General features: G+C 43.5%; 1 protein-coding gene across 1 annotated transcript; it reads left to right on the top strand.

Annotated features, from left to right (window-relative positions):
* The first annotated feature begins 1,932 nt into the window (after positions 1-1,932).
* On the top strand, positions 1,933-21,543 carry LOC136386460 (rhox homeobox family member 2-like). The gene is made up of 4 exons (XM_066357872.1): positions 1,933-2,014; positions 2,180-2,534; positions 20,980-21,094; positions 21,457-21,543. The coding sequence occupies exons 1-4, from the start codon at positions 1,933-1,935 to the stop codon at positions 21,541-21,543; spliced, it is 639 nt and encodes a 212-aa protein (XP_066213969.1).
* Positions 21,544-27,815: the final 6,272 nt, after the last annotated feature.

The following is a 27,815-nucleotide window of genomic DNA, read 5'->3' as shown; positions in this document are numbered from 1 at the left end:
TAGGCACGTAGCAGGAAGTGAGAAAACAAGGTTTCTACTGATGTCAGTAGTTTGGCTCCAGAAAGTGCCAGACTGAGGAGGAAACATCTTGGTCAAAGTCACACTGAGGCAGTTGAATTGTCCTCATTGACCATCTTTTAGAAATCGAAGTGGTCAACCAAACTTTTCTTAGCCATTTTCTTACCCAATCTCTGGGAACATGAGGGAGGGGCACTTACCCATTAGGCACAGTGCATGAGATGTCAGGGGTCCATGATACTTTTACAGGCACATGAAATTACTTTAATCTTCGATATGAAACAGGGTTGATGACAAAGGTGGTTGTGCAGGTAAAAAACAAGCTAGGTGATGTACATTGCCGAGTTTAGGGCTCGTTGTTAGAGCATAGTGGTAATATTAGGTTATGAATACATCTTTCCGCATCTGCAAAGCACTCCCTGAAGACAGACTCTTACTGTCCTCAAATCTATCCTGACTCTACTACTTTGACAATAGATAAAATGTATTAATTCCTAAGTAAAAGGTTAGGAAGATATTTCTAGGAGAGGGGGGATGGAGAGGAAAAGGGAAGCTGGCAGCTGCAGGAGAGGGAGAAGCTCAGCTGGGCCCACAGCACCCGCCCAGCACGGAGAGGAGTGATATTGTGAAGAGAGAATAGAAGCACAGACACAGCAGCAGAGGCCTGACGCACAGTAAGAACCAGGAGCCTCTTGCACTTTGGACATTCTTGTGTGTTCTGAACACTGTAGGTTACTACTCCTTCAACTGCAAATGAACTCATTACTAAAAGTCTATAAGCAGTAAACTTTCTCAGTCAGTGCACTTGCTGTTTTGTTTGTTTTGTTTTTGGAGGGTGGGGTGATATAGTTTAATAGAAATATGTAGGTTTCAGGCATACAATACTATATTACACACCTGTATATTGTGCTCTGTGTTCACCACATTAAGTCAAGTCTCTATTATCATTCATCTGCCACACCCCCTTTTCCCTTTGGTAATCACCATGCCATTGTCCGTGACTATGAGTTTTTTCTTTTGTTTAATCCCTTTTTCTTTTTCACCCATCCCTCAACCTCTCTTCCACTGACAGCTGTTTGTGTGTTCTCTATTTATGAGTCTGTTTCCATTCTGTTAGTTAGTTTACAGTAGGCAAGATGTGGAAGCCGCCCAAGTTCCAGTCAGTAGAGTGGACAAAAATTCAGTGGTACATTTACACAATGGAATACTACTTGGCCATAAAAAAGAAAATCTTAACCTCTGTGAATGCATGGATGGACCTCAGGATTAATATGCTAAAGGATATAAACCGATCAGAGAAACACAAGTACCATATGATTTCACTCATGTGGTGGAGGTTGTTGTTACTGTTATGGTTTTCCTTTTTGCATAGTGCATCAGAGCACCTGCATGCTCAGAAAAGCCAACTCCGGCTCTTCTCCTGCAGACCTAGGAAGTGTGGTGAAATCTGACCTTAGCTTCATTGCAAAAAATCCAGCAAGTAACCTCTTACCTAGTTATATATTAGTTTGATCACTACTCCTTGCTTAGTATTTACTACTGTGAGTGGGGGGTTGGGCTAAATGATATTTTGTAAACTTTTCTCCCAGGTCTCCACAGCTAGTCTGAGTGTGGCTCTTACCTCCACCAATAGGTTTGCACAATGCAGCACGGTCGCTTCCCCTCAGAAGGCTCTCCCAGAGAGGAGCAGTCAACGAAGTTGCAACTTGAAGGCCCAACATGCGTTCTCACGCATGCGCCCTACCACAGCCCTTCTTGCAAGTGCCCCCTCCTATTTGCAGTCCAAGCCCTGCCGCATGCGCACCTCCGCACACCCACCCCACCCCCAACACCCGCTCATATACTCTTCCCGCGCTAGACTCCCGGAGAGCCTTGAAGGACCCAGGCCACAGTCTCACAGACAACACTCAGGACATGAAGCTTCCAGACCAGTGCAACTGGGATGGCGCTGCCAACCTCAGGTTGGAAGTGGACGAGAATGAGGAAGACCTGCATGGTTCGTGTTTTTCGTGATGCGAGCTTCAGCCGCCTCCAAGAATGCAAGGTTTTCTGGGAGAGGCGAGCAGACCGCACGCCCCTCGAAAGCAGCAGCTCACCTCCTCCTTCCCACGGGCTGGGCCATGGGGTGACCTGATCTGTGTCTTTGGGTTTCTCTCTACAGATTTGGAGCCTGAGGGGGCCGAGGTTTTCGGAGAGGAAGTAGAAGAAGAAAGGGACGAATATGAGGAATATGAGCTGCGAGCAGAGAGTGGAGCTGAAGAAGAAGCAAATGAAGGCAGCGAAAGTGAGCTAGGCGACTGGGACTTCCTGGACGACGAAAGCTACGAGACCAGCAGCGAGAGTGGCCGAGAAACAGCAGAGCTGGAGCAGGAGGAACAGCCCCTCCGGGCCGACGTCCAGTGTCCACCGGCGGCCGACAGCATGCAGGAGGCCCGTGTGGCCAGCTTCACCGAGGAGCAGGTGCAGGAGCTGGAGCACATTTTCCAACTCACCGGCTATCCCTGCCGGTTGTTGAGGTAAGCTGATGGCCAGACTCTGTCGCCCTTTCCAGCGAGCACGTGGCGGTGCGCCAGGGCGGCTTTGGAGCGCTCTCACAGGGCCCTCCAGTTCCCTCCTGAACTACAGGCCACCTGGGGGACTGGTCGCTGTGGGTGAGGGACAGCGGTTCTCCTGTACTTGCATTGGGGGTGCTATGCCTTTTGGGACTTAAAGTAAATAATGTCGTGTAGTTTTTAAATCATTGAAACTGGGAAACAAGCAGGGGCTTGTTATTTTATTATATTTTTAAATTTTATATATGGATTTTAGGGAATGGAGAGAGAGAGAGAGACAGAAAAACATTGATTTGTTGTTCCACTTATTTAAGCATTCTTTGATTTGATTCTCATTTTGCTCAGGCCAGGGATCAGACCCACAACCCTGGCGTATCCAGGTGACATTCTAACCAGCTGAGCTACATGGTCAGAGCCTACGGCTGTTATTCTATTAGAACTGGATCGTAATATAAAATGTTTGTGGTCTTTTTCTTATAGATTATTTTGTTATTGATTTAAACATTTTAAACTCTTTATTTGAAAATTATTTGCCCTGAAGAGTGTTTTTTCTATGCATTCCCTTAAACTTTGCTCATGGGAGGATCTCTCTCTAAAGCAAACCTTAAACTAGATGTTACAGAATGAGTGGGGGGGGGGTTGGTGATTAAAATGTTTTTTTATTCTTTTTGTAATTAATTTTAATGGGGTGACATTGATAAATCAGGGTACATATGTTCAGAGAAAACATCTCTAGGTTATTTTAACATTTGATTATGCTGCATTCCCATCACCCAAAGTCCGTCTTCTGTCACCTTCTATCTGGTTTTCTTTGTGCCCCTCCCCTCCCCAACCCCTCCCCTCTCCTCCCCCCACCCCGTAAGCCCCACACTCTAAATAAGGAAATTCAAGTTTGAACACCAGAGTTCATGTCACTCTTTAGCATCTACTAGGTATGTACTTCTAGCTGTGCATCATAGATAGATAGATAGATAGATAGATAGATAGATAGATAGATAGATAGATGATAGATAGATGATAGATAGATAGATAGATAGATAGATAGATGGATAGATGATAGATAGATGATAGATAGATAGATGATAGATACATAGATAGATAGATAGATAGATAGATAGATAGATGATAGATAGATGATAGATGATAGATGATAGATAGATAGATAGATGATAGATAGATAGATGATAGATAGATAGATAGATAGATGATAGATAGATAGATAGATGATAGATAGATAGATAGATACATAGAGAGATAGATAGATACATAGATAGATAGATACATAGATAGATAGATACATAGATAGATAGATAGATAGATAGATAGATAGATAGATAGATAGATAGATAGATTATGGATCTGATTTAATCCATACCAAGGGTAACAATAATAGTTGAAAGTTGGCAGAGATATTTCCTGTTAGATGTTTTTAGTCGTTTCGTAGTTGGTAGCAATGAAAGGAACAGGGAGTCAGAATTTCATGTGTCCTTGGTGGCTGTGCTTCCAGGAGACTCGGCTTTTTCTAAATGCTTTGTCAATTGAATTTCAGTGTATAACCTGAAATGGTGTGAGTTCTCCTACTACAGAAATTGGTTAATGAAATAAATCACTGACATTTCACTAAAAATACTTTAAGTAAGAATGAGATAACCTCTTATGTTTAATTTCCATCCACATGTCTGCATTGTGAACATTTGTGCTTTTCTCTCAGAGAGGACATTGCGAGTCACATGAATGTGCCTGAAGCCAGAGTGGAGGTCAGTAACCGGAGTAAAGCCACTGGCGGGGTGGCCACTCTCAAACCTGCTTCAGGACTTACACATCTTTGTCTAGGATATTCTCAAGTTATCGTGTTTTTATTGCTTTTCCTGTCATTGGAAAACGAGTTTGGAATCAAAGTTAAAGGTTAAATAAACTCTAATTTTAGAAAATTGCCCACTATCAGAGGGAACATGATATCTATTTGGAAAAAGTATTACTATAATATACTACTCTTCATACAAAAAGATATATACATGGTGGGGCAGAAGAAGGTTTACCATTGTTTGTATGGACAGTAATAAAATATTAATAAATAATAATACAAGAATAAACACTGTGTTTACTCTTATGCCCCTCCCTGCGTATAACTCTACATAAGCACTACCAACATATACTTATATATTATATTACATACGCATGTAGAGTTCAACTCCTAAGACTGGTATCCTTGAGATAACTCTTTAGTTTCTGTGTCAGGTCACATTGGGGTAAGTGTGAAGTGAAAATTACTCATATGAATGAACCAAGGAGTTCAATTATACTAAATTACTTAAAAACAACCATGAACTCAGTGCATAAAAAGTGAAGGTATAAATATTTAGGAATTAGGGGAGGAAATAATTCACACATTAGAACAAAGCAGATGAGCAACTAATGTCAGTTTAGTTAAAGTGAGACTAATTGTGGGAGTAGTCCCCTAGTCTGAGTGCCTGTTTCTCCTACTGTTTTTTCAAGTGTTTAGTAAAATGGTATAGGGAGTGGCACCCCTAAATTTTAATTTTCTGGAATAATCAGATATGTTAGTCTGCAAACTTGGTTAAGTTACTAGGTTGTGCATTATGGTGGAGATGAAACAAAGAGTTGCGACATTTGAAATACGTATAAAAAACAAAATAAACTAAAACCATTTCAAGCAGAGTTCTACCAACCTAAGAAAGGTGGAAATGCTAGGAGATTGGCATGGAGTCGAACATGTGCATTGCGGATACCGCACTCAGTCAAATTTTAGAAACTGCCGACTGCATTAGTGAACATTCCCTTGCAGAATTTCTAATACCTAAAAGATCTATTTTTTTTTTTTTTTAGTGAATAGATGAGTTGTGTGGAACTTGTTGCTAGTGGGAGGTGGCTCTCAGCACAGGCCTGATTCTCACGAGTGGTAATTTAAAGTAATTTTCCATTTGCTCTGTCAGTGATGACTATCTTACGGGTTGAATGGCTCAAGAGGTGATTTTTTGAGACCATAGATTTTTCTAAATTGTATCAAAGAATAATTGGGAAGAAATGTAGAATAAAAAAAGAAAGGAAACCCAGGATGGACTCATTAGCTTTGCCGCAGAGCGTGCGTGTGAGTGCAGTGATGGGGTCTGGCTGCAGATGTGGTGTGGGCTGACCGAAAACGAGCCCGACCAGGCAGCCCACTGAGTGCTCAGGGCAGGGAGCAGTCAGGGCCGGCCAGGGCTTGGGAGGACCAGGGCTCTGCTTTCTGCCTGCTGGACCAGCCAGCTCACAGGAGAAGAAACCCTTCAGTTCTGGGGAATTGCTTACCCCCTCCATGGTTTTGCATAGCACTGTCTCAATGGGGTTCTAAAGGGAAAAGGAGCCATAGAAACAAATAAAATGTCCTTGATTTTCAAACTCTACCGCATGAATTCCATGAAGAAAATTTTTTTCAGTTTGGTTGAGATATAATTGACATAGAGCACTGAATATGTGTAAGTACAGCATGGTAATTTGACTTGTCTATATAATGAAATGACTGACAAAATAGATTTACTTAATGCCTATCATGACACATAGATACAAACGAAAAAAGGGGGGAATGATTAAATATTGTTTGTGCTTTTGTATGTGATGAGAACTTTTAGGATTTACTCTCTGAACGCTTTCACATTAAACCACTGAGCAGTGTCAGCTGTTGTCATCATGTTGTACATAATCTCAATGACTTATTTAACATACAGTGACTGGAGCTTTGTAACTTTTGACCTCCTTCCTCCAACTTCCCTCACCCAATTCACCACTCTAATAACCACAAATCAGACCTTTTTCCATGAGTTTGCTTTTATTTGCGGAGGTTGTTTTTTTGTTTGGTTGTTTTCTTTAAATTTAGATTTAACATATAATTGAGGCCACACAGTATCTGTTCAAAGCAAATTTTTTTAGAAATTAAATTCAATGGGGAAATATTTTTTTAATTAATTTTAATGGGGTGACATTGATAAATCAGGGTACATATGTTCAGAGAAAACATCTCTAGGATATTTTGACAGTTGATTATGCTGCATTCCCATCGCCCAAAGTCCAATTGTCTTCCAGTCACCTTCTAACTGGTTTTCTTTGTGCTCCAACCCTCCCCCAACCCCCTCCCTCTCCTCCCCCACCCTGTAACCCCCACACTCTTGTCCATGTCTCTGAGTCTCATCTTTATGTCCCACCTATGTATGGAATCATATAGTTCTTAGTTTTTTCTGATTTACTTATTTCGCTCAGTAAAATGTTATCAAGGCCCATCCATGTTGTTGTAAATGATCCGATGTCATCATTTCTTATGGCTGAGTAGTATTCCATAGTGTATATGTACCAAAGCTTTTTAATCCACTCGTCCTCTGACGGACACTTGGGTTGTTTCCAGATCTTCGCTATTGTGAACAATGCTGCCATAAACGCGGGGGTGCATTTCTTCTTTTCAAACAGTGCTATGGTGTTCTTGGGGTATATTCCTAACAGTGGTATAGCTCGGTCAAAAGGCAGTTCGATTTTTAATTTTTTGAGGAATCTCCATACTGTTTTCCACAGTGGCTGCACCAGTCTCCATTCCCACCAGCAGTGCAGGAGGGTTCCCTTTTCTCCACATCCTCGCCAGCACTTATTCTGTGTTGTTTTGTTGATGAGTACAATTCTGACTGGTGTGAGGTGATATCTTATTGTGGTTTTAATTTGCATTTCTCTAATGATTAGTGATGTTGAGCATTTTTTCATATGCCTATTGGCCATCTGTGTGTCCTCTTTGGAGAAGTGTCTATTCATTTCTTTCACCCATTTTTTGATTGGATTGTTTGTCTTCCTGATATTGAGTTTTACAAGTTCTTTATAAATCTTGGTTATTAACCCCTTATCAGATGCATTGTCAAATATGTTCTCCCATTGTGTAGTTTGTCTTTTTATTATGTTATTATTGTCTTTAGCTGTGCAAAAGCTTTTTACTTTGATATAGTCCCATTTGTTTATCCTGTCTTTTATTTCACTTGCCCGTGGAATAAATCAGCAAATATATTGCTGCGAAAGATGTCAGAGAGCTTACTGCCTATGTTTTCTTCTAAGATGCTTATGATTTTATGGCTTACATTTAAGTCTTTTATCCATTTTGAGTTTATTTTTGTGAATGGCGTAAGTTGGTGGTCTAGTTTCATTTTTTTGCAGGTAGCTGTCCAATTTTACCAACATCAATGGGGAAATATTGATTAATAAGAGTACACAGTTTTCAGGTAAATATTTCTATAGCATTTAGGCTATTGATTGTATTGTGTTCACCCAAAGTCAAATCATTTTCTGTCACCATATATTTGTCCTCTACTGTCTTCCCCCGCCTCCTCCCCATAGCAACCACTTAACTATACCTATGCCCATGAGTCTCAATTTTATATCTCACTTATGTGTGAAATCACACAGTTCTTAGCTTTTTCTAATTTACTTATTTCACTCAGTATAATGTTCTCAAGATCCATCCATGTTGTTGTAAATGGCAATATGTCATCATTTCTATGGCTGAGTAGTATTCCATTGAATATACGTACCACATCTTCTTTATCCAATCCTCTATTGAAGGACACTTTGGTTTTTTCCATGTCTTGGCCACTGTGAATAATGCTGCAATGAACATGGGGGTGCATGTGTCTTTATGTACCAATGTATTTGCACTTTGGGGATAAATACCCAGTAGAGGGATTGCTAGATCATACGGTAGTTCTAGTCTTAAGTTCTTGAGGAGCAACCGTACTTTCTTCCATAATGGCAGTACCAGTTTGCATTCCTACCAGAAGTGAACTAGGATTCCTCTCTTTCCACAGCCTCTACAACACTTGTAATTATGTGTCTTGATAACAGCCAATCTAGCAAGCCTTGTTTCATGAACCCAGCATTGGAAATAAGAAAGTAGTATGAGCACATACCTCAGTTATTGCATGATTTGTGTTTTGGTTATGTTTATGCTGATTTGACCATGGGTACACTTGCAACTGATCAAAATTACTTTATTACAGTGTCCATTTTAGGTGACATATTCTTGCACCACAAAACCCAAATTCTGAGATTAAAAAGGGAAAATATTGCCTCAGGCAGTGAGAGAAGGCCCTTTTTGTCCCTTAACATTCACACTTTAGAAACTTCCATAAGGATTTAAATAAAATGCAAACCCCATTAACCAGGACACAGAGAAGTTAGTGAAGTCTAACATTTTTGCTTGTTTGCAGAAATAGCTGGCAGATATTCAGGGAGAAAAAATTTTATGATCCCTTACCCTTGTAGTTAATTATCTTTTTAAATTGCCTGTTCCACATTTTGCCTTAGAATAGGGATGGGATTGGATCTCCTAGTTGAGTAAGAATGTCTAGGATAAGCTGCTGCACTTAACAGCTGATGCTCTGGTCCAGGGTCCTGGAACTGGCCAGATAGAGGCGAGCTGACCTTGTCCTGTACCTAGGAAGGCTTGCAGGGTGAGGCAGGTGGAGCATGAAGAGTTGACAACAGTTATAATGCTGTGCCTCTTTCCCTTAAACATTTGTGTGACTAAAGAATTTCTGAGAGTTTTAATCACTTGGGGGTTGAGTTGGATTCAACATTGCTTAACAATAGAGGCTAAAATATCAAGGCAAAATATGGAAGTATTAGCAATTTTCATGCCCCAGCAGACAAGCCAGAAATTCCCTGGGGTCTCCTAACTAGGTTTTCTTGCTAGAGCACCATTTTACCTCTCAACAGATTTTAGAAGACTAATGAGCCCTTAGACATCCTTGAAGGAAACTGTTTCCTAAAAAGCCAACATGTTTCTTCCTATTAATTATTTACATCACATGTAAGATAAGATTGTTCAATACGGAGGCTTTACCCTTAGTATGACTTTAAATAAGGCCCACTGTTTATCATGCTCAAATTTTCCCACAGATGAGGTGAGACTGTCTTCAGTGAGGAGAGTCAGAAGCTGGCTTAAGAGCTAATAGACAGTTCTCAGGGGACAGGCTTTTTTTCACCTTGGTACCAAGCAATGATGCAACTCCAGCCAGATATGCACCCAGAACCTGGCAAAAACCATTAGAATATTAAACTGGAAATGATAAGCGTATTTCAGAACTTGACACTTAACTGACGCTCTCAAAGGGTAACATGTAGGGAGTGGGTTAGAGTTTACTTACTTTCCTGATGGATTTCAGCAATAAATGAACAGCTTCTGAGGCAGTTTTAAGGTTCAATGGCATATAATATTTCTTGTTGTGATTTTTTTTTCTATGACGACACTAACTGTGCGATATACTGAAATGATCTCCTTTTCCCCCTCATTGTAGATTTGGTTTCACAATCGTAGGGTCAAGGAATGGAGAAATGAGAGATTACTGATGCTGAGAAAGGTACCAGCTGCCATCCTGGACCACACATACTTTAAGATGGTGGAGAAGCCCTAGACACCATCCTGGTTCGAGAGGCGGATTGCAGATCGCTTATCATGCTGCCGCTGACCCCACAGGCCACCCAGGCCACCCTGACCTCCTCTGTACTTGTGTTATCAATAAAGAGGTAACTTCTCAATTTGTTATTCCATGCTATATGGGATGAATAGTGTATGTACAGAAATTGGTAAGAAAAGGCCATTTAAACAGAATGACAAAGAGACCTCTATTCAAGAGATGACATCCTTAAAATACCATCAGTAGTCCCCACACATCAAAAAAATGTCCTAAGTATCAAAGGCGAGTTTACACTGACCCAGATATTCTCCGCCTTCCCTTCCTCCATCACCCCATCTTCTATCTTACCTGGCCCCTTTAAGACCACAGATGTGTTCAAGATTAGTGGAGTCATTTGGGAGTGAGGGAACAGTGTGATTCCGGACAGGGGTGAGCTCCTCCATTCATGTTGAGAAATTCAAGGTAAAACCTGGACTCACAGGGTATCTTCCTAGAAGGCTACTCACAGGGCTTTATGGCAAGGTGACTTCTCTCTTTGAGTAATTATTAATAACATGAGACTCCATAAATGGAGTTTTAGTTTAAAAGTTGTTAATTGTGAACACCACAATTAAACTGTGAAGGGATAGCAATGACCAAAGAGAAGGGGCCTGGTGACATCAGAATCTCCTCTCTGATGAGAGTACATCAAGGATTGGTTTCACAGAGCTTCTAGTTCCTGAAGGGAGGCTCCGTTTTCTTGGGAAAACTTACACTCTTTCCCGTGGTGTTCCCTTAATTCTGTTCCTTTCTCCTTCTGACCTCTCTCATGTGTGGGTGTCTGATGTCCCCAAAGTGGTGTGTGAGTAAATGTAGGTTTCTGAAGAAAGGAAGATGTTATTAGTACCCAGAGACACCCACGTTTTGGGAGTAGACGAAATTCAAGGACATTCTCTCGTGTGCTCATTGTCATTCTCACCAGAACATTTTCAAACCAAACTTTATTTTTTAGTGTTGATCACTTTCCTTCTCTTTGAAATATTAGGTTTCTCAATGCTTTTGTTACCCCCAGAACTACAGGGCCTGTTCAAATAAACTGTAGGACCTGTCTGACCCAGGCCTGATCCCTTCTCTGACCTGGCCACGACGGAAACGGCCACATTCAACCTTCCATACCTGAGGCCGAAAGGGAGGGAATACTCAACACAAATACCCCAGTTAACCCTCACAGCCAGTCTGACACACACTAGCAGAGAACATCCTCTCTTCATGCCCAGGCTGCCTGAGAGGAAGAAAAGGTGGTCATACTTCTGGAATGTGGATGGTTTTTTCCTCACGCACACCACTTTTTACAACATGTCTCTACCCCTTCAGGTGCCAGATGTATTAAGGCCAGGGGTGGCATGGGACATAAGAAATACCCAAATCATCACTGTCTATAATAATTTACCCTTAGCCTATGGTTTGCAAGGAAAGATGTCCTCTAACATTAGTCCTCCAAATTGACTAATGCTCCAAAGAGAATTTCTCTCAATGTACGGCTCAAATATTGCCATAGCATACATCAGAAATTAATTAAGCTACTATGAGGAAATAAATTTTATTTATAAAATAGCTTAAAAAATTGGTCACTGACAAATACATTGACCTTAGCTAGGCTGTCCCTGCAAATGTTTATTTTGGCCGAGAATGTGTAAGGTCAGTCTTGTGAGGAGTCAGGAGACTCAGCGCAGTATAAGAGTCTAATAGTTCTGGGTGCGCTCTTATTTTTTGTTCAAGACTTGCCTTATGCTCCCTCCTCTGATCAGGCTCAGGCAGGAGGGAGTTCCAATGGGAAGGAAAGCTTGCCTCAGCCACCTCTTCGTAGAAGACTCATACTTATTTTGGGGGAACTCCCACATTATTTCATCTTCATTGTCAAGGGAGACAAATGAGGAGGGCCCAGGTAGTAAAAGGGTGACAGTGACAGAGAACTACAGTGATCATAAAATGCTGTTCTTGCAAAAAAAGTACCTGTTTTCTCCTGGGGCACACCTGAGGTAAAGAAGGCAACCACAAGGCAACACATGCCCAGGGCAGAGGGTTGTCCTGCAGGAGGGAGCACGCAGACTTTGTTCCAGAGAAGGCCAGCCTCCGGGTGGCCACACCCTCCACGGGCCCAGGATGCCTGCGCATGGGCAGTGCACACCCAGCTTCACCTGTTCAACACCTCCCACCTCCCAGCTGTGCATAACTCTGTCTTCCCAAGGTCTGTTAACTCAGGTGTTGTCACTCAGACTCAGCACTAAGCCAGGGCACCCCCGCCCCAGGCATTCAGTATCCCGGTGGTCCCCCTGGCACAGCAAACATCAGAGCGACGCAGCTTGTGTTCACCTCACCAAGGGCTGAGTGCGATTCCACCACAACAGGCATGCTTTCCTCCGTCTACTTGCAAAGCCAAGCCTGCCACCTGGCCGCACAGCTCAGGAACTGCAGCCTGCTCTGCACGTGCTATGAGTTAACTTTTTAGGAAAGGGTGGTGATGGCTTGGACACCTTCCTATCCCAGGAAGAACACAAAAGACTTTCTGGAAGCACCTTCTTTTGTGTTACACAGACAAGGAATTCACAAGATTTAAAATGCGGTGTTCAGGCCCCGGAGCATATTGGTACACCTGACTCCCTCCAAAGCTCTGCTCCCAGACTGAACTGGGTCCCTATGAGAACTGTGGACGGGGACCATGATTTTCCTGGTTTGGGGTGGGGTGGGGACTGGAGACAAGGTAGAGAACAAGGAAAAGTGTCTGTCCAGGTCCTTTGAACATTGTAGAAAAAGAATTAAATCAAAGGATATTCTGACATCTGAGGTGGAAAGGAAGTTGTGCATACCCCCAGGAGAAAGGCGTGTCAGTGCTGTGCACACAGCATCTGTGGGGGAGTGATGTGAGGATCTGGGTGTAAAGCTGGATGGGGAGGTAGCCAGCGGGAGGTGGGCTTTATAGAACAAGATACAGGGAAAGGAAAGACAGAACGAGATTCACATAGAAATGCGCCCTTAACACCTACAGGACCATCAAAGGTCAAGCGGCAGAGCTGTCTGTTTCTCTCTCCTGCCCTCCTTTTAACTCAGGTGTTCTCCTTAAGTGTTTTCTCTAGGATTGAAATACTCACAAGAAAGAAGGGAAAGTTAAGACAGGGAGTGCCTTTCAAAATGTGAGTTCTTCTCACCCAGTCCACCATTTTTTTTTTCACTTTCTTAAAAAATTTCATTATTTTGAATTTATTGTGTTTACATGGATTCAAGTGTCTCACTGAGTATAATTCCATCACCCGCACCCCTGTGTCCCTTCTATACCCCCTTTCTAACCCTCCCCTAACTCCCTCCCCACTTCCCTCTGGGACTTGCTGTCCTGTTATCTGTATCTCTGTGTTATGTATATATAATCTCACCAACCCCTTTACCTTCTCTGATTCCATCCTCTCCCCCCCTTCTTCTGTTCCAACACCTCAAGAAATATCCAGGTTCTTTTACCTCATTTTAATCAGAAGAAAATGTACAGCAGGTTACACAAGTTTCATAGGCCCGCCCAGTCACAAGAAAACCTCAACTTCAACTGGAATCAGAGAGAAATATTGCAGGTGTTAAATTAGTTCCTGCATATTCTGTTTGATTCTCGATTCACTTTTCCCCATGCAAATTTTCTGGATAAATCTAAACAGAGTATGCTATTGGATTCTGATGAGAGATTTTTTGAATACCCTTCTTTTTTTTTGTATTTCTTTGAAGTGAGACTGGAAGGCAGACGGACAGACTCTAGCATGCTCCTGACCGAGACCTACCGGGGAGGCCCACTAGAGGGCGATACTCTGCCTGTCCGGGGCGTTGCTCTGGTTACAACCAAACCACTCAAGTGCCTGAGGCAGAGGCTACGGAGACATTCTCAGTGCCCCGGCCAATATTACTGCAATGAAGCCTTGGCTGCAGGAGGGGAAGAGAGAGAGAGAGAGAAAGGAGAGGGGGAAGGAAGGAAAAGCAGGTGGATGCTTCTCCTGTGTGTACTGGCCAAGAACCGATCTCGGGACTTCCGCACACAGTGTGTCCCTCTACTACTGAACCAACCGACCAGGGCCGAGTTCCCTGCTAAGCACAGTATTTAAATGGATTCCCATTTCCTGCTTTGTGTCCTTTTGTATTAGATTCATTCATACATAAGTTTACACTTAGAATTTTTGGCCGTATATAAAATGAAAGGTGTACACAGTGCAATAAAAAAGAAATGTTACCTGTGTATTTAGTTGTACTTTTTCAAAGAGAAGGTAATCTCTCCCCTGGGTGAATATGTAAGCCATCTGTAAACACAGTTTTATCAGAATCCAGACGTCCTGCAATTTAAAACGCATGAGGAAAGCACAGCCTAAATGTGTTGGGAATTTCTGCAGGTTTGAATGCGGAGTTTTTACTGCCCATTTTTGAGTTTCTGGTGTATTGGCACGGTTGCTTTGACTGTTGTGTTGCATGTATTGTATATGAAGGCACTGTGTGGGTGCTTCGTGCACTTTCACAGACCTGCCTTCAGAGTCCAGTTGTTTCATATTGAAAGAAAAAATAAAAACAGAAACGGGCCTGAGTGACCTAAATGCCAGAGTTCCCCATGTAAACTGTCTACTTACCGCAAAGGCAGAGTAAATGACTCATTTGTCTTTGCGTATCAGTTATACCCTAAGATGCAAATAAAGAGTGCCAGGCACTTGGAGTTGAGCAGTGCAAGGGGAGAGAGAGGGCTGTATCGTACTAAGCTCTATGTCTACTACTCCTGTCCCTTTTCTCCCGTTTCGCACATAGGTGTGAATTGAGAATTGTTCGATTTTATCTGGAATCTGTGACACCAGGAGCCTCAGGGTGTGCTTTGGGGTGTGGGTTGATGGCCACAGTCACCATCAGTCCCTAGCATAGTTGGCCAGCATCATAAGGGCCTGGTGGGCAGCAGAGCATTCCAGTTCTTCATCCACGTCATGAGCTGGGCTCTGCTTTATTGTCTGTTCCCTGTCTCGTTCTAACACACACACACACACACACACTCACACACACACACACTCACACACACACACACACACTCACACACACACACTCACACACACTCACACACACTCACACACACACTCATACACATACACTCACACACACTCACAAACACTCACACACTCACACACACTCACACACACACGCTCACACACACACACTCACACACACACTCACACACACTCACACACACACACACTCACACACTCACACACACTCACACACACACTCACACACATACACTCACACACACTCACAAACACTCACACACTCACACACACACACACTCACACACACACACTCACACACACTCACAAACACTCACACACTCACACACACACACTCACACACACACACACTCACAAACACTCACACACTCACACACACACACACACACACACACTCACACTTTTTAGCTAGAATATGTTCCAGAATGATCACATCTGTTCATTTCATCTTCAGCATTTTTCTCTCTCACTTTTTTTTTCAGTGACAGAGAAAGTCTGACCCACAGGAACTAATAGAAGCATCAACTTGTACTTGCAGCACTTTAGTTGTTTATTGATTGCTTTTCATACATGCCTTGACTGAAGTGCTCCAACCAAGCTACTTAGCACTTGCTCAAGCCAGCGACCTTGGGTTCAAGGCAGTGATTATGGAGTCATGTCTATGATCCCACGCTCAAGTCAGCAACATTGTGGTCAGGCTGATGAGCCCACACTCAATTCAGATGAACCCACGCTCAAGCTGGCAACTTTGTGATTTCAAACCTGGGTCTTTGGTATCCCAGGTTGACGCTCTATCCACTGTGCCACCACCTGCTCAGGCAACATCCTGACCATTTCTCATTTTCAAAATTCCGCAAGTTCTAGACACAATTCTACCTGTAGGCAGACACAGCTCTGGAATTATTTCTGGTGAGGTAAACCAAGAAACAGTCGTCTATTTATGAGAGGATTTTTCCAATCTGAAATTCCAATTTGAGAAAGTATGAATAGCTTTCCATACATTAAGTGGCTTAATTTAAAACTTTTTAAAAATAAAATGGTGAGCTATATGTCATCAGAGAATAATAACTGCCCAGCTTCAGTGGGACCAAGAAAGGCAAAGCCAGTGCTGAGTTGGGTACCAAGAATCACAAGTCTGTATGAACTAAAAGTATTAGGGAGGACAATCTTAACAAATTTAAATAATAATTGATTTTTACAGTGCTTACTCAGGTAGTCCTTTGAAAACAAGTCAGTGATAACAAGCTTTTGTTCTTCTGTCTTTCTATCTCTCAACAATTATGGCTATAATAGGAGAAGGGCTGCAAGTTTAAATGAACACAGGCTAGAGGACATTGTCCTGCATCTGTTCTCACTGATTCCTCACCCCCCACTAGAGTCCTGCCTGGGTGTGCTGGGCGTTAGCCATGCATCTGGTGCTGCAGGGTCACAGAGTGTCAAGAACAGGGGCAAAGGGAGCCAGATGTTCCTGAAGCCACTAACCCACAGAGGATTTCATTGCTGCAGAGAAAGGGTCAATCTAGTGACTTGAGGAAGTGACCCCTCCGTCTGGGCTGCCCTGGAGTTCCGCAGCCGTTGCCCAGGCTCCACTGGCCCCGTCACTGCTGGTGTGCTCTGCATTCTACTCACTTCCCCTTCAAGATACACAGGCTGCTCATTCATGATGCGTCCTGCGTTTATCATAAACGCAAAGGCAGAATACAAAAATGAAAGAAACAGACTGCTCCTGGAACATGGCCCGAATAGAACACAGGGAGATGGACTCTGAGTCGGCTTGCTGTGGAAGCAGTGTGACGTGCTGGGGCTGTTCTCTCGGGAACTAAAGAGCATGCCCAAAGGATAAGGGGCCAGCAATGAGCCAGGCCTGCAAAGTTGGCCTGTATAGGCGATTGATACAAAAGTGCACAGTCCGCACAGCCAGTACAACAGTTAGGTAGAATACTTTCCACGGGAAACATTCTCATTAGAATTCCGCCCCCACCTCCTGCCCCAGCCTTGTAGCTCTGTTGATTAGAGCATCATCCCAATAAACCAAAATCACAGTTCAATGCCAGGTCAGGGCACATACAAGACTCACCAATGAATGTCTGAGTAAGTGGAATAACAAAATGGTGTTTCTCTCTCTTATATTTCTCTCCTTTTCCTTGTTTAAATATTAATTAATCAATAAAAATTAAAATAAAACAAAAAATTATATAATCACATAAATTTTTGACACAATCCAGCTTTTGGACCTCATTCAGGGAACAAATGCTTTCAGTATCTGACAGAGTCTATTTCATCCAGTTCGTCCATTTAACATTATTTCACACACACTTTCCAACATTAGATCATATATGTTTCTCCTGCCACAAAATGAGGGTTCAACAGAAATCATTTTAATGAATGAACCTTTTTCTACATACTTTTTTCCTGTAAATTATTTTTGTAGGATAACATCCCAGGCCTGGAATATATAAGTAAAAGTGTAAACCTTTTTATTCTCCTTGTAGCATGTTGCCATGGGAGCAGGGCCCAGTTCTGGTGGAGAACACAGTTTCCAGCTTCAGCAAAGCCTTATTCAGCTGCTTCTCATAGTATCTGTGTGCTACTGGACTACTGACCTGTCTTTATCAAAATCACAGTCCTGCTCTCTATGAAATGGGGAAACAATAGTTCCACGACGTAGAAATATTATGAGGAAGGTGAGCACAATAATGCCCGCTATTGTTATGGCCATGGGCAACATATAATTTTGCCCAAAGCCTCAAAAACTGTGTGTATCTCATTCAACATTTGTTTTTGTTTTTTACATAGGTTTAAAGTGGTTTTTGTTGTACTTGCAATTTCTTGTTCCATAATGAGTTTTACACTTTTTCCAGTGTTTCCTTCTGTGCACTTTTTGTGTGTGTGTGTGACAGAGGCAGAGAGAGACAGAGAGAGGGACAGACAGACAGCAAGGGAGAGAGATGAGAAGTATCAATTCTTTGCTGCAGGTCTGTAGTTGTTCATTGATTGCTCTCTCATATGCGCCTTGACCGGGGGCTACAGCAGAGCGAGTGACTCCTTGTCAAACCAACGACCTTGAGCTCAAGCTGTTGCCCTTGTTCCAACCAGATGCACCCACGCTCAAGCCGGTGAGCTTGAGGTTTCGAACCTGGTTTGCCACATCCCTGTCCGATGCTCTATCCACTGCACCATCACCTGGTCAGACATCTGTGTGCTTCTTGTCCTGTGATGTATATTCTCTTCCCCTTTGGACACTGGCACCTTTGGTGATATTCCTGAGTTCAATAATTTCTAAAATATTATAAAGTAACTAGTGCTTAGCTATCAATCACTGCAAATATCTGCCCCATTCTGTTGATTCCTTTTTCTTAGCGTTCTGGTCCATAGTTTGCTTCCTGATTTGGTCATAGCTTCAGAAACTCAAAAGTGTCCCTCTCCACAAGCAGCATTACACTTTATTGAATGTTTGTGTTGTGAAGATTTGTTGATTATGTAACTAGATTTGATTTTTCCTGATTTTACTCCTTAGCCTGGCTGAGATGCATGGTGTTTTCGGGTGGGAAGAGGTAGAAAGGTGAGGCTGGGAACAACATGTACCTGATATGATTGCTGAGAGGAGTGAAGGCGGGCATGCAGGTAGTGTCTACCACCAGGCCTGGAGGTACAGAGCAGAGCACAGTACTGTGAGCAGAGCACAGCGCTCTGCAGTTGCTGCCTAGGAATTTTAACAGTAAGACAACCCTGCTCACACAGAGAGATGTGTCATTTGATGAAGAATCTGAACTTGGAATTCTCACCAGAACTATGTGCCATCTTTTTCCCGGTGCACTTTTATTATTTTATTTATCATTGTTAGTGAGAGAGGGAGAAGGGCAGAGAGAGAGGGAGAGAGAGAGGCAGAGGGAAAGGGAGAGAGAGAGAGAGAGAGGGAGAAGGAGAGGGAGATGGAGAGGGTGAGGGAGAAGGAGAGAGAGAGGGAGAGGGAGAGGGAGAGGGAGAGGGAGAGGGAGAGGGAGACGGAGAGGGAGAGAGAGAGGGAGAGGGAGAGGGAGAGGGAGAGGAAGACTGGGAGACTGGGAGGGAGAGTGTGGCACAGTGGATAAATTATCCACCTGGAATGCTGAGGTCACCAGTTAGAAACCCCAGGCTTCTCTGGTCGTGGCACATATGGGAGTTGATACTTCCTGCCTCTCTGCCCTTCTCTCTCTCTCTTCTCTCTCTCTCTCTCTCTCTTTCTCTCTCCCTTCTCTCTAAAATGAATAGAAAAGGGAAGGGGCGAGGCATATTGATCTCTTCCTGTATATGCCCTGACTGGGGATAGAACCAGCCATCACAGTACTCTGGGATGATGATCTAACCAACTGAGCTACCCAGACAGGGCAACCACTTAGAAAGTTGAAGCTGAGAAAAATGAGTGACCTTGGACCAACCACCTTTTAAGTAGTAGATGCTTGCTACTTGGCTCTCTAGCTCCCGAGTTGGTGACCTGGGACAGAGAACTGCCCTTGCTATGGCTCAAAACAGCCCCCTTTCAGGGTCAGTAGGTAAGAAATCTTGAGACCACACTTCCTTTCTGTGAGTGTATTGAAAATGGGCCAAGGGTTCGATTCCCAGCCGGGGCACACAGGAGAAGCGCCCATCTGCTTCTCCACCCCTCCCCCTCTCCTTCCTCTCTGTCTCTCTCTTCCCCTCTCGCAGCCAAGGCTCCATTGGAGCAAAGATGGCCCAGGCGTTGAGTTTGGCTCCATGGCCTCTGCCTCAGGCGCTAGAATGGCCCTGGTTGCGACAGAGCAAGGCCTCTGATGGGCAGAGCATCGCCCCCTGGTGGGCATGCCGGGTGGATCCCGGTCGGGAGCATGCGGGAGTCTGACTGTTTCCCCTGTTTCCAACTTCAGAAAAATACAAAAAAAAGGGGGGGCCATGAATGGAAAAGTTCCTGGAGTTTCTATTTCCACCATCTGGGGACTCTCTGCTGACCCCTTGTGGGTGGCCTGTGCCTCCTCACTCAGCTGATCATAATCTGCATATTCTTAATTTAATTCAGCAGCTAGGGCCCCCTTTCAGCACTAGTACTTAGCCAATGCTGTTGATGTAATTATCAGTATCAGTGTTTAAAGTGGAGTATATGTAAAAAGAACACTGAGGTATTTGTCATGTACCAATTCTAAAAGCAATGTAAAATTGTGGAAATGCAAAAATGAATTAAAGGAATTATGCTCAACTGCACATGCAACTACATACAATCATTGACATAAATAAACATATAAAATAATGTGTTTACTTTTTTCTGATTCTGGAAGTGATGTAAAGAAAAACTATAGTCATATTTCAAAATTTTTCTCTACCAAATTTTAATTAGAGGAATCACAGGTACAAACAAATGTAAATCTCAGAAGCCAGAGGTGGGTAAAAACTTTGCCAGATTTTCATTTAAATTTCCTAAGATTCATTGTTACTGTTCCTATTGTTTGAACAGGAAATTTCAAAAATGTTTTACTGCATAAAACTACATTCAGAAATATGATTATCTATTGCCTTCTCAACTCACACGGTACCTCAGGGAAGCATATTTGCCTTTCTAAGCATTTGTATGTGTGTATTCTCTACCTTTCGGCCAGTTATGTAATTCTTTCATTCTCTATTAGAAATAGGAATTTGCCTCATGGCGTGCTGGGAAGAATAATCCTTCAGTGTGCTGTGATGCCTGGCTTTGCAGAAGTGAGTCAGGGCTTTCCATACCCTGTGGAATACAAAGTTGACTGGGGAACATTTTATCACCTCTCACAGATGCATGTTTTTAAATTCAATTGAATAAAATTCATTAAGTGGGACACTTGAAATCATGTGAACACGATAAATTAAAATTTTTTTCAAAATTCAAAGAAAATGAAAGAAAACATTTACCTCATTTTAATTTTAACTCTTTTATTCCAGGATCAATTCTATTGTTATATCTGACTGGGCAAAAATAATGCCCCAAACTCATCTGGAGTGGAGTGAATATGAAGTGGGGGTGCTGGAGGTTGTGCCCTCCTCCCAAGAAGGTCCAGTATGTGGATATTAATGCAACTTCCAGAATAAACGTCAAAGTGAGGACAAAATGATGCACACTATGTTCAGGTGTGGAATGCTCTGTTCTAAACCATTAAGAGCTCATTAGTATTTCAGAAGTCAGGAATATCTTCCCATGTCGCCCAGGTCAAAGATGAGCAGCTTGCCTATCTCAAGGTGAGCAGTTTGCTAACATGTCAGGTATTCACCCTCAGGAGGAGTCTTCATACTCTTCTATCTCTCTGCCCTTTGTTCTTTCTCCTTTTCTTTCATCCTCCTCTCTTCCGAATCCAGTCATAATGTAAAATATCAATAGTATATGCCCATTAATTGAACATCACGTTGGATTGTCTTGACCAGGCCATTGTGAATGGTCCTGAGTACGTGACAATTGCAGGAGGGCTGGAAGCCATGGGCTCTGCAATGAAAACGTCCTCTCCCATCTAAAAGGGAGGCCAGGGTTATTAGTCCTGCTGCTACTAGGCATCTTCTGCCCCCTGCCAGTCCCACGGGGACTCTATCAGCAAAAGGACACACTAAAGCCCTAGGATGAACCGGCCCTTTAACTGTGTGCAGCATCCTGTAGGTGTCTGAGATGTCGAGAAAGGTAAGTTTGCTTGATCTCTTTGAGAATAAATAAATAAGCTTTAAGATAGCTAACACATAACTAGTACTGCCAAGTGCCGGGTCCTGTGTTAGCCACTGTACAGACACTAACACATTTGACACTCATAAATAAAGCGGGTACTGCTATCACTTCCATTTTCCAGTGAAACGGAAGGCACAGAGAGTTTAAGACATTCGTTCATGGTTCGGTGTCTGGAACACAGGCTGGCTGACTCCGGGCTTATAGTTCTCAACCCCCTACACTGTGTCTCCCAGGATGTACGCATCTCCTCAGGTTCTCTGGACGCTTCAACACATCAGTACACGGGGGAACCTAGGACGCTGCCTGGCATGGAAGTGTTCCACAGCCATTTCTGGCCTGTTTTGTGTCTCTCTATTGCCAATTAACAAGAGCAGTACCCAAATCACAGGTTCCTGGAATTCAAAACTTGCTTCTGTAATCTAAGATCCGTCCCTGTGAGAGGAAATAAAAACCATGCTTCAAGGCCTTTTTCTGAGAGAAGATCAGTGTTGAAGTGAGGGGTGGATAAGATCAGGATCTGAACTGTACTCTCAGGGGAAAGACAGCTCAGTAGTCACGAAGGAACATTCTGTGGGACAGGGCCACCATAGCTGAGGTGTTCTCCAGCTGTTGGCTAGAATAAAATGTCAACATCTGTCTAAGTTATGCAGGTTATCTATCTCTATGTATCTATATATTTATGTATCTATCTATCCATCTATTTATCTATCATCTATCAATCTATCTATATTTCCCTTTTCCCATAATTTATTTTTTATTTTTAAATTTATTAAGATAATATTGGTTAGTAACATAGAGCGTGTCTATAAAGTCATGGTGCACTTTTGACTGGTCACAGGAAACTAAAAAAAGACGATAGAAATGTGAAATCTGCACCAAATAAAAGGGGAACTCTTCCAGTTTCATACCTATTCAGGGCAGTTCGATGTGGGCTCACACACAGATTTTTTAGGACTCCTTAGGTGGCTATCCCGTATAGCCTCTACGGACTCGTCACTGACTGATGGCCTACCAGAACGGGGTTTCTCCACCAAACTGCCGGTTTCCTTCAACTGCTTATCCCACCAAGTAATGTTATTCCTATGTGGTGATGCTTCATTATAAATGCGCAGATATTCACATTGCACTTTGGTCACGGATTTGAACTTAGCGAGCCACAGAACACACTAAACTTTCCTCTGTACCCTCCGTCCACATCTCGACTGGCATGGCGGTGGGCTGCTGTGCTGTATACACGGTGTTATGTCATCATCTGCGCATGTGCACATGCTGCCACATCATCCTACAGAAACTGGGAGGGTTTTCCTTTTATTTGGTGCAGATTTCACATTTCTATTGTCTTTTGTTGCTTTCCTGTGACCGGTCAAAAGTGCACCATGACTTTACGCACACGCTGTATATCTGTATACTCTATTATGTGTTCTATCAAATTCTAGTTTCCTTCCTTTACCATATATTTGACAAGCTTACCTTTTCTGTTTCTGTTTCTTACTTCTTTAGATCTGAGTCATATTGTGGTGTCATTTCTCTTTAGCCTGAGAGGCTGCTGAAAATGAATTATCTCACCTCTCCTACGTGTGTGTGTGTGTGTGTGTGTGTCTGTGTGTGTGTCTCTGTGTGTTTGTCTGTGTCACACAGAGAGAGAGACAGAGAATGAATGAATATCTTCAGGTTCCCATTTTTGTGATGAATTCTTTTAGCGGATATAAGACTCTGAGTTGATAACTGTTTTCTTTAAGCTTTTAAAGATGCAGATATGTTGTCTTCTGCATTCACTTGTTTCTCACGAGGAGTCACTCGTCATTCTGAATATTGTTTTCCTCATTGTCATGCATGCTTTCCGTTCTGATTTTTATTATTTATTTAATTACTAACTTACTTATTTGTTTACTTTATTGTCCTCTGGCTTCATATTAATTTTTTTATTGATTTCAGTGAAAGACGAATGGGGGAGAGACAGAGAGAGAGAGTGAGAGAGAGAGAAAGAGAGGAACATAAATCTGTTCCAGCGTGTGCGCTGACCTGGGATCGAATTGGCAACCCTTGTGCTTCTAGATGATGCACTAACCAACTGAGCTATCCTGTCAGTGCCTCTGTCTTCTTTTAAATTTTGGTTTCAAAAAGTATAACTATGACAAGCCTAAGTATGTTTATTTCATTTAATTTCAGGTTTTATATTTATCCTGTTTTGGGTTCTCTGAACTTCTTGCATCTTTGGCTTGATGCCTTCTCATCTTCCAAAATCTCAGCTTTTATTTCCTATTAATAAATTAATAGGCTTAATTTTAAGAACAGGTCAGGGTTACAGGAAAATGCAGCGGACAGTAGGAAGAATTCTCATATGCCCTCTACCCACACAGGCTGGTTGCCCTGTTATTAATACCTAACACTTGTGAGTGCATTTGTTACAGTTAATGAACCTGTATCAATACAGTAGTAACTGAAGCCCACAGTATGCTGTACATATCAGTCTATGCATTGTACATCTCTGCGAGCTTTGGCAATTGCAAAATATCAGGAATCTGCTGTTAGAGTCTCATATAGAACAGTTCCTTTCCCTTAGTAACCCCTGTCCCTTACCTTTGATTCTTCCTTTCCTAATTACCAGCCCCTGGAAACCACTGGTCTTTTAACTTTTTGGTGACTATGAATAGTGCTGCTATAAACATTCACATACAACTGTTAGTGTAGACTTTATAACTTTATTGGGTAAATACAGACAAGCATGGTTATCTTTGTGAGAATCTTCCAAACTGTCTTACAAAGGGTCTGTACAGTTGAGCATCCTACCAACAATGCATGAGACTGGCTGCTGCTCCACGGCATTGGAAGAAGCAGGCCCCTCTAGAAAGATTCTACCCACTTGTCCCCTCCCCAAAAGGGAGGGAGTGAAAGGAACGTGCAGAGTACCACATGGATGCCCGGCCCCACTTCTCCATAAAGGTCCCCCAAGTAGCCTATTTAGAAGTTGCCCGTAGAGTCCTCTGCTGTCGGCTTGAGTGGGCTCGAACCTGCATTGAACTCACTGTTCTCTCCTTAGGACTCGCCCCGCCGTGTTCAGTGTATCCCTGTGGTCCCAGTGGGCGGGGGGGGGGCGGGGGGGAGCAAGGGGCAGGGGAGGGCTGAAGTGTTGGGGACAGGCTGGGTCTCCTCCCTTTGAATGGCACTGTCCTAGCAATGTCGGTCACATTCACCATCCCCATGTGACACAGGAAACAAATTCACAGAGAATTCACAACTTTATTGAAACTACAAAGAACAGGTCCTGAATCAGTGGGTTACTGACTTAACACTTCTATTTAATACAGAAAGCAGATCTTTGGTTAACTGTCACTGATGGTGAGGCATTCTCCATTTAATCTGGCTCAAACATATCACAGAAAAACATTCCTCAGAAAATGGGAAGTATAAACATGCCATACGGGGAAGCAAACAGGGTCCATCCACGTGGAGGCGGGCCACCGGGACGGATCTGTGGAATGAAGAAGGGCAGAGGAGGAGGACAGAATGGAGGGGGAAAGGGCACCAATGGTAGACAAGGCAGGGGTAGACAACAACAGGAGCACAGAGAAAGGAAGGCTGGTATTGGTGGTGGCGGCAGCCCAGGCATCCACACCCCGGGCAGTGGGAGCCCGGGCCATGCTTGCTGCACACTCCATGTCCAAGCATGCTGTGGACTAAGGGTGGCATTCTGGGGTACACCCATATGAACGCGGAAAATGTGGCCCAGGGCCCTCTGACGTCTCCTCCTATTCGTAAACCAGACCTTCAATCAGAGAGAAAAAGGGATTTGTTAGTACATTTAACACTGAATATCATAACTGAAAAGATACAGTAAGGAACTCGCTATGCCCTCACAATTTTAAACTGTATCAGAGAAAGCTACTTTCTTCTTGGTAAAACATGATCGGAAAGTCCTCCTAACTACATGCCCAGCTACGGCGTGGATTAGTGCTTTCTCTCTCTTTCCACGTTTCATTTCATTGTCACCACTCTAAGATGCAGGTGGCACTGAGGAAGCACCCTCTCTCTGCCTGCTGTCACTGCTATGCCTTGTGTGCCTGTGTCCTGTGGGAGGCAGGGCGTAGTAAAAAGTGGGTGCTGTTTAAAATCCTGCTGAGGGGAACAGCTCCCATGTCCAAAAGGCCCATCCTCAGTGTATAGCCCTGAGTCAATAGGGAGCATTGCATGCTGGGACAAAAGCCTTCCTTCAAGGATGCCCCAAGGGTCATTCATCATTTGAAACCTCTTAACAATGAAAAGACGGTTTTGTGGGGGGCTTGGTCCTGGGGGCTCACGGAGTTGGTGGCTTGCCTTGCTGGGACTGGAGTAAAGCTGAAGCCCTAGACACTGCCTTAATATTTCAGAATTTTGAGGTAGCGAGTGTTTAGACAGACTCGACCCAAATGTCTTAAAATTCTGAAAATCTTTGTCAGCCAAGAGTTTGGGGAGAATGAGCCAAAACATTGTCACTGCTGTCGGTTCTGCGCGCTCCACCTGCCCCACCTCCATTCCTTTGCGGGTCAGGACCAGGTCAGCTCACTCTGCTCTAGCTACAGTGCCAGGACCCGGACCAGAGCTACTGCTGCCCATCACGCGGGGCCCCAAGCCCTGTCACTCCACCTGGAGGTCCCCAGGCCATCCCTTATCCTTCGGGCAAGAGGTTGCAACAGGCATTTTAAAAAGATCAACAAAACATGTAGGTGAGAAGTCACAAAATGTCTCTTCCGTAAGATTCGTCCTATTTTTTTATGTCGCGAACATGCAAAACTGTCTGAGTCCACTATATTCTTTGTGCCCTTGTTATTCAGGTTTGCATTTTATTTAAAACTTTTCAGGTGTTACGAAATTGCGAATATTAAGAATCACAAACTGCCTTTTCTCCTTGCCTGAGGCCACATTATCCCTCTGAAATTTCAGATTTGGGGTCTTTGCACTGCAAGAATGTGTTGTCTAAGAAAGACACTGTAATCAAGGTCATTTAGGGGGTTCCACGTATGCCCAGACTCAAGTCAGCATAGACAACCGAAACACAAATCAGTAACTGAAGGGTAGGCTCATACTACTTCCTTATGGGCAGCGCTGGTTAAAGCAAACAAGTCTTGCTCCATTTGCAACACAGATGGGGGAACCTCCATTAAAACTGTTCTGAACAGGCCCTGGCCGGTTGGCTCAGTGGTAGAGCGTCGGCCTGGCGTGCGGGGGACGTGGGTTCGATTCCTGGCCAGGGCACACAGGAGAAGCGCCCATTTGCTTCTCCACGCCCCCCTCCTTCCTCTCTGTCTCTCTCTTCCCCTCCCGCAGCCAAGGCTCCATTGGAGCAAAGATGGCCCGGGCGCTGGGGATGGCTCTGTGTCCTCTGCCTCAGGCACTAGAGTGGCTCTGGTCGCAACATGGTGACTCCCAGGATGGGTAGAGCATCACCCCATGGTGGGTGTGCCGGGTGGATCCCGGTCAGGCACATGCGGGAGTCTGTCTGACTGTCTCTCCCTGTTTCCAGTTCAGAAAAATGAAAAAAAAAAAAAAAGAAAAAGAAAAAGAAAACTGTTCTGAACAAATACTTATAGGTGAAATCTAAAACATCCTCATAAAAGAAAGCTCATAGGAGAAGGTCTGATTCATTTTTATTAGAGTGGAGGGTTATGTAAGGGAATTTAGAGGAAAGTAGTCAAAAGGGCCCAACCAGTCAGTGGCACAGTGGATAGAGCGTCAGACTAGGACGTGGAGGAACTAAGTTTCAAATCCCAAAGTTGCCGCCTTGAGTGCAGGCTCACCCAGCTTGAGCATGGGATTGCTGGCTTGAGCCCAGAGGTCATTGGCTTGAAGCCCAAGGTCGCTGACTTGAGCAACGGATCACTCAGTCTGCTGTAGCCTCCCACTTAACGCACATATGAGAAAGCAATCAGTGAACAACTAAGGTGCCGCAAAGAAGATTTGTGCTTGTCATCTCTCCCCATCCTGTCTGTCTGTCCCTATCTGTCCCTCTCTCTCACTCTCTCTCTGTCTCTGCCAAGAAAAAAAAAAAGGTGAAATGGTAGAAAGTTCCCATTACAGGTTAAATAAGTCATTG

Source organism: Saccopteryx leptura, chromosome X, assembly GCF_036850995.1.
Source record: "Saccopteryx leptura isolate mSacLep1 chromosome X, mSacLep1_pri_phased_curated, whole genome shotgun sequence".
Taxonomy (NCBI): Eukaryota; Metazoa; Chordata; class Mammalia; order Chiroptera; family Emballonuridae; genus Saccopteryx; species Saccopteryx leptura.
This window is presented reverse-complemented; position numbering and strand designations above follow the sequence as displayed.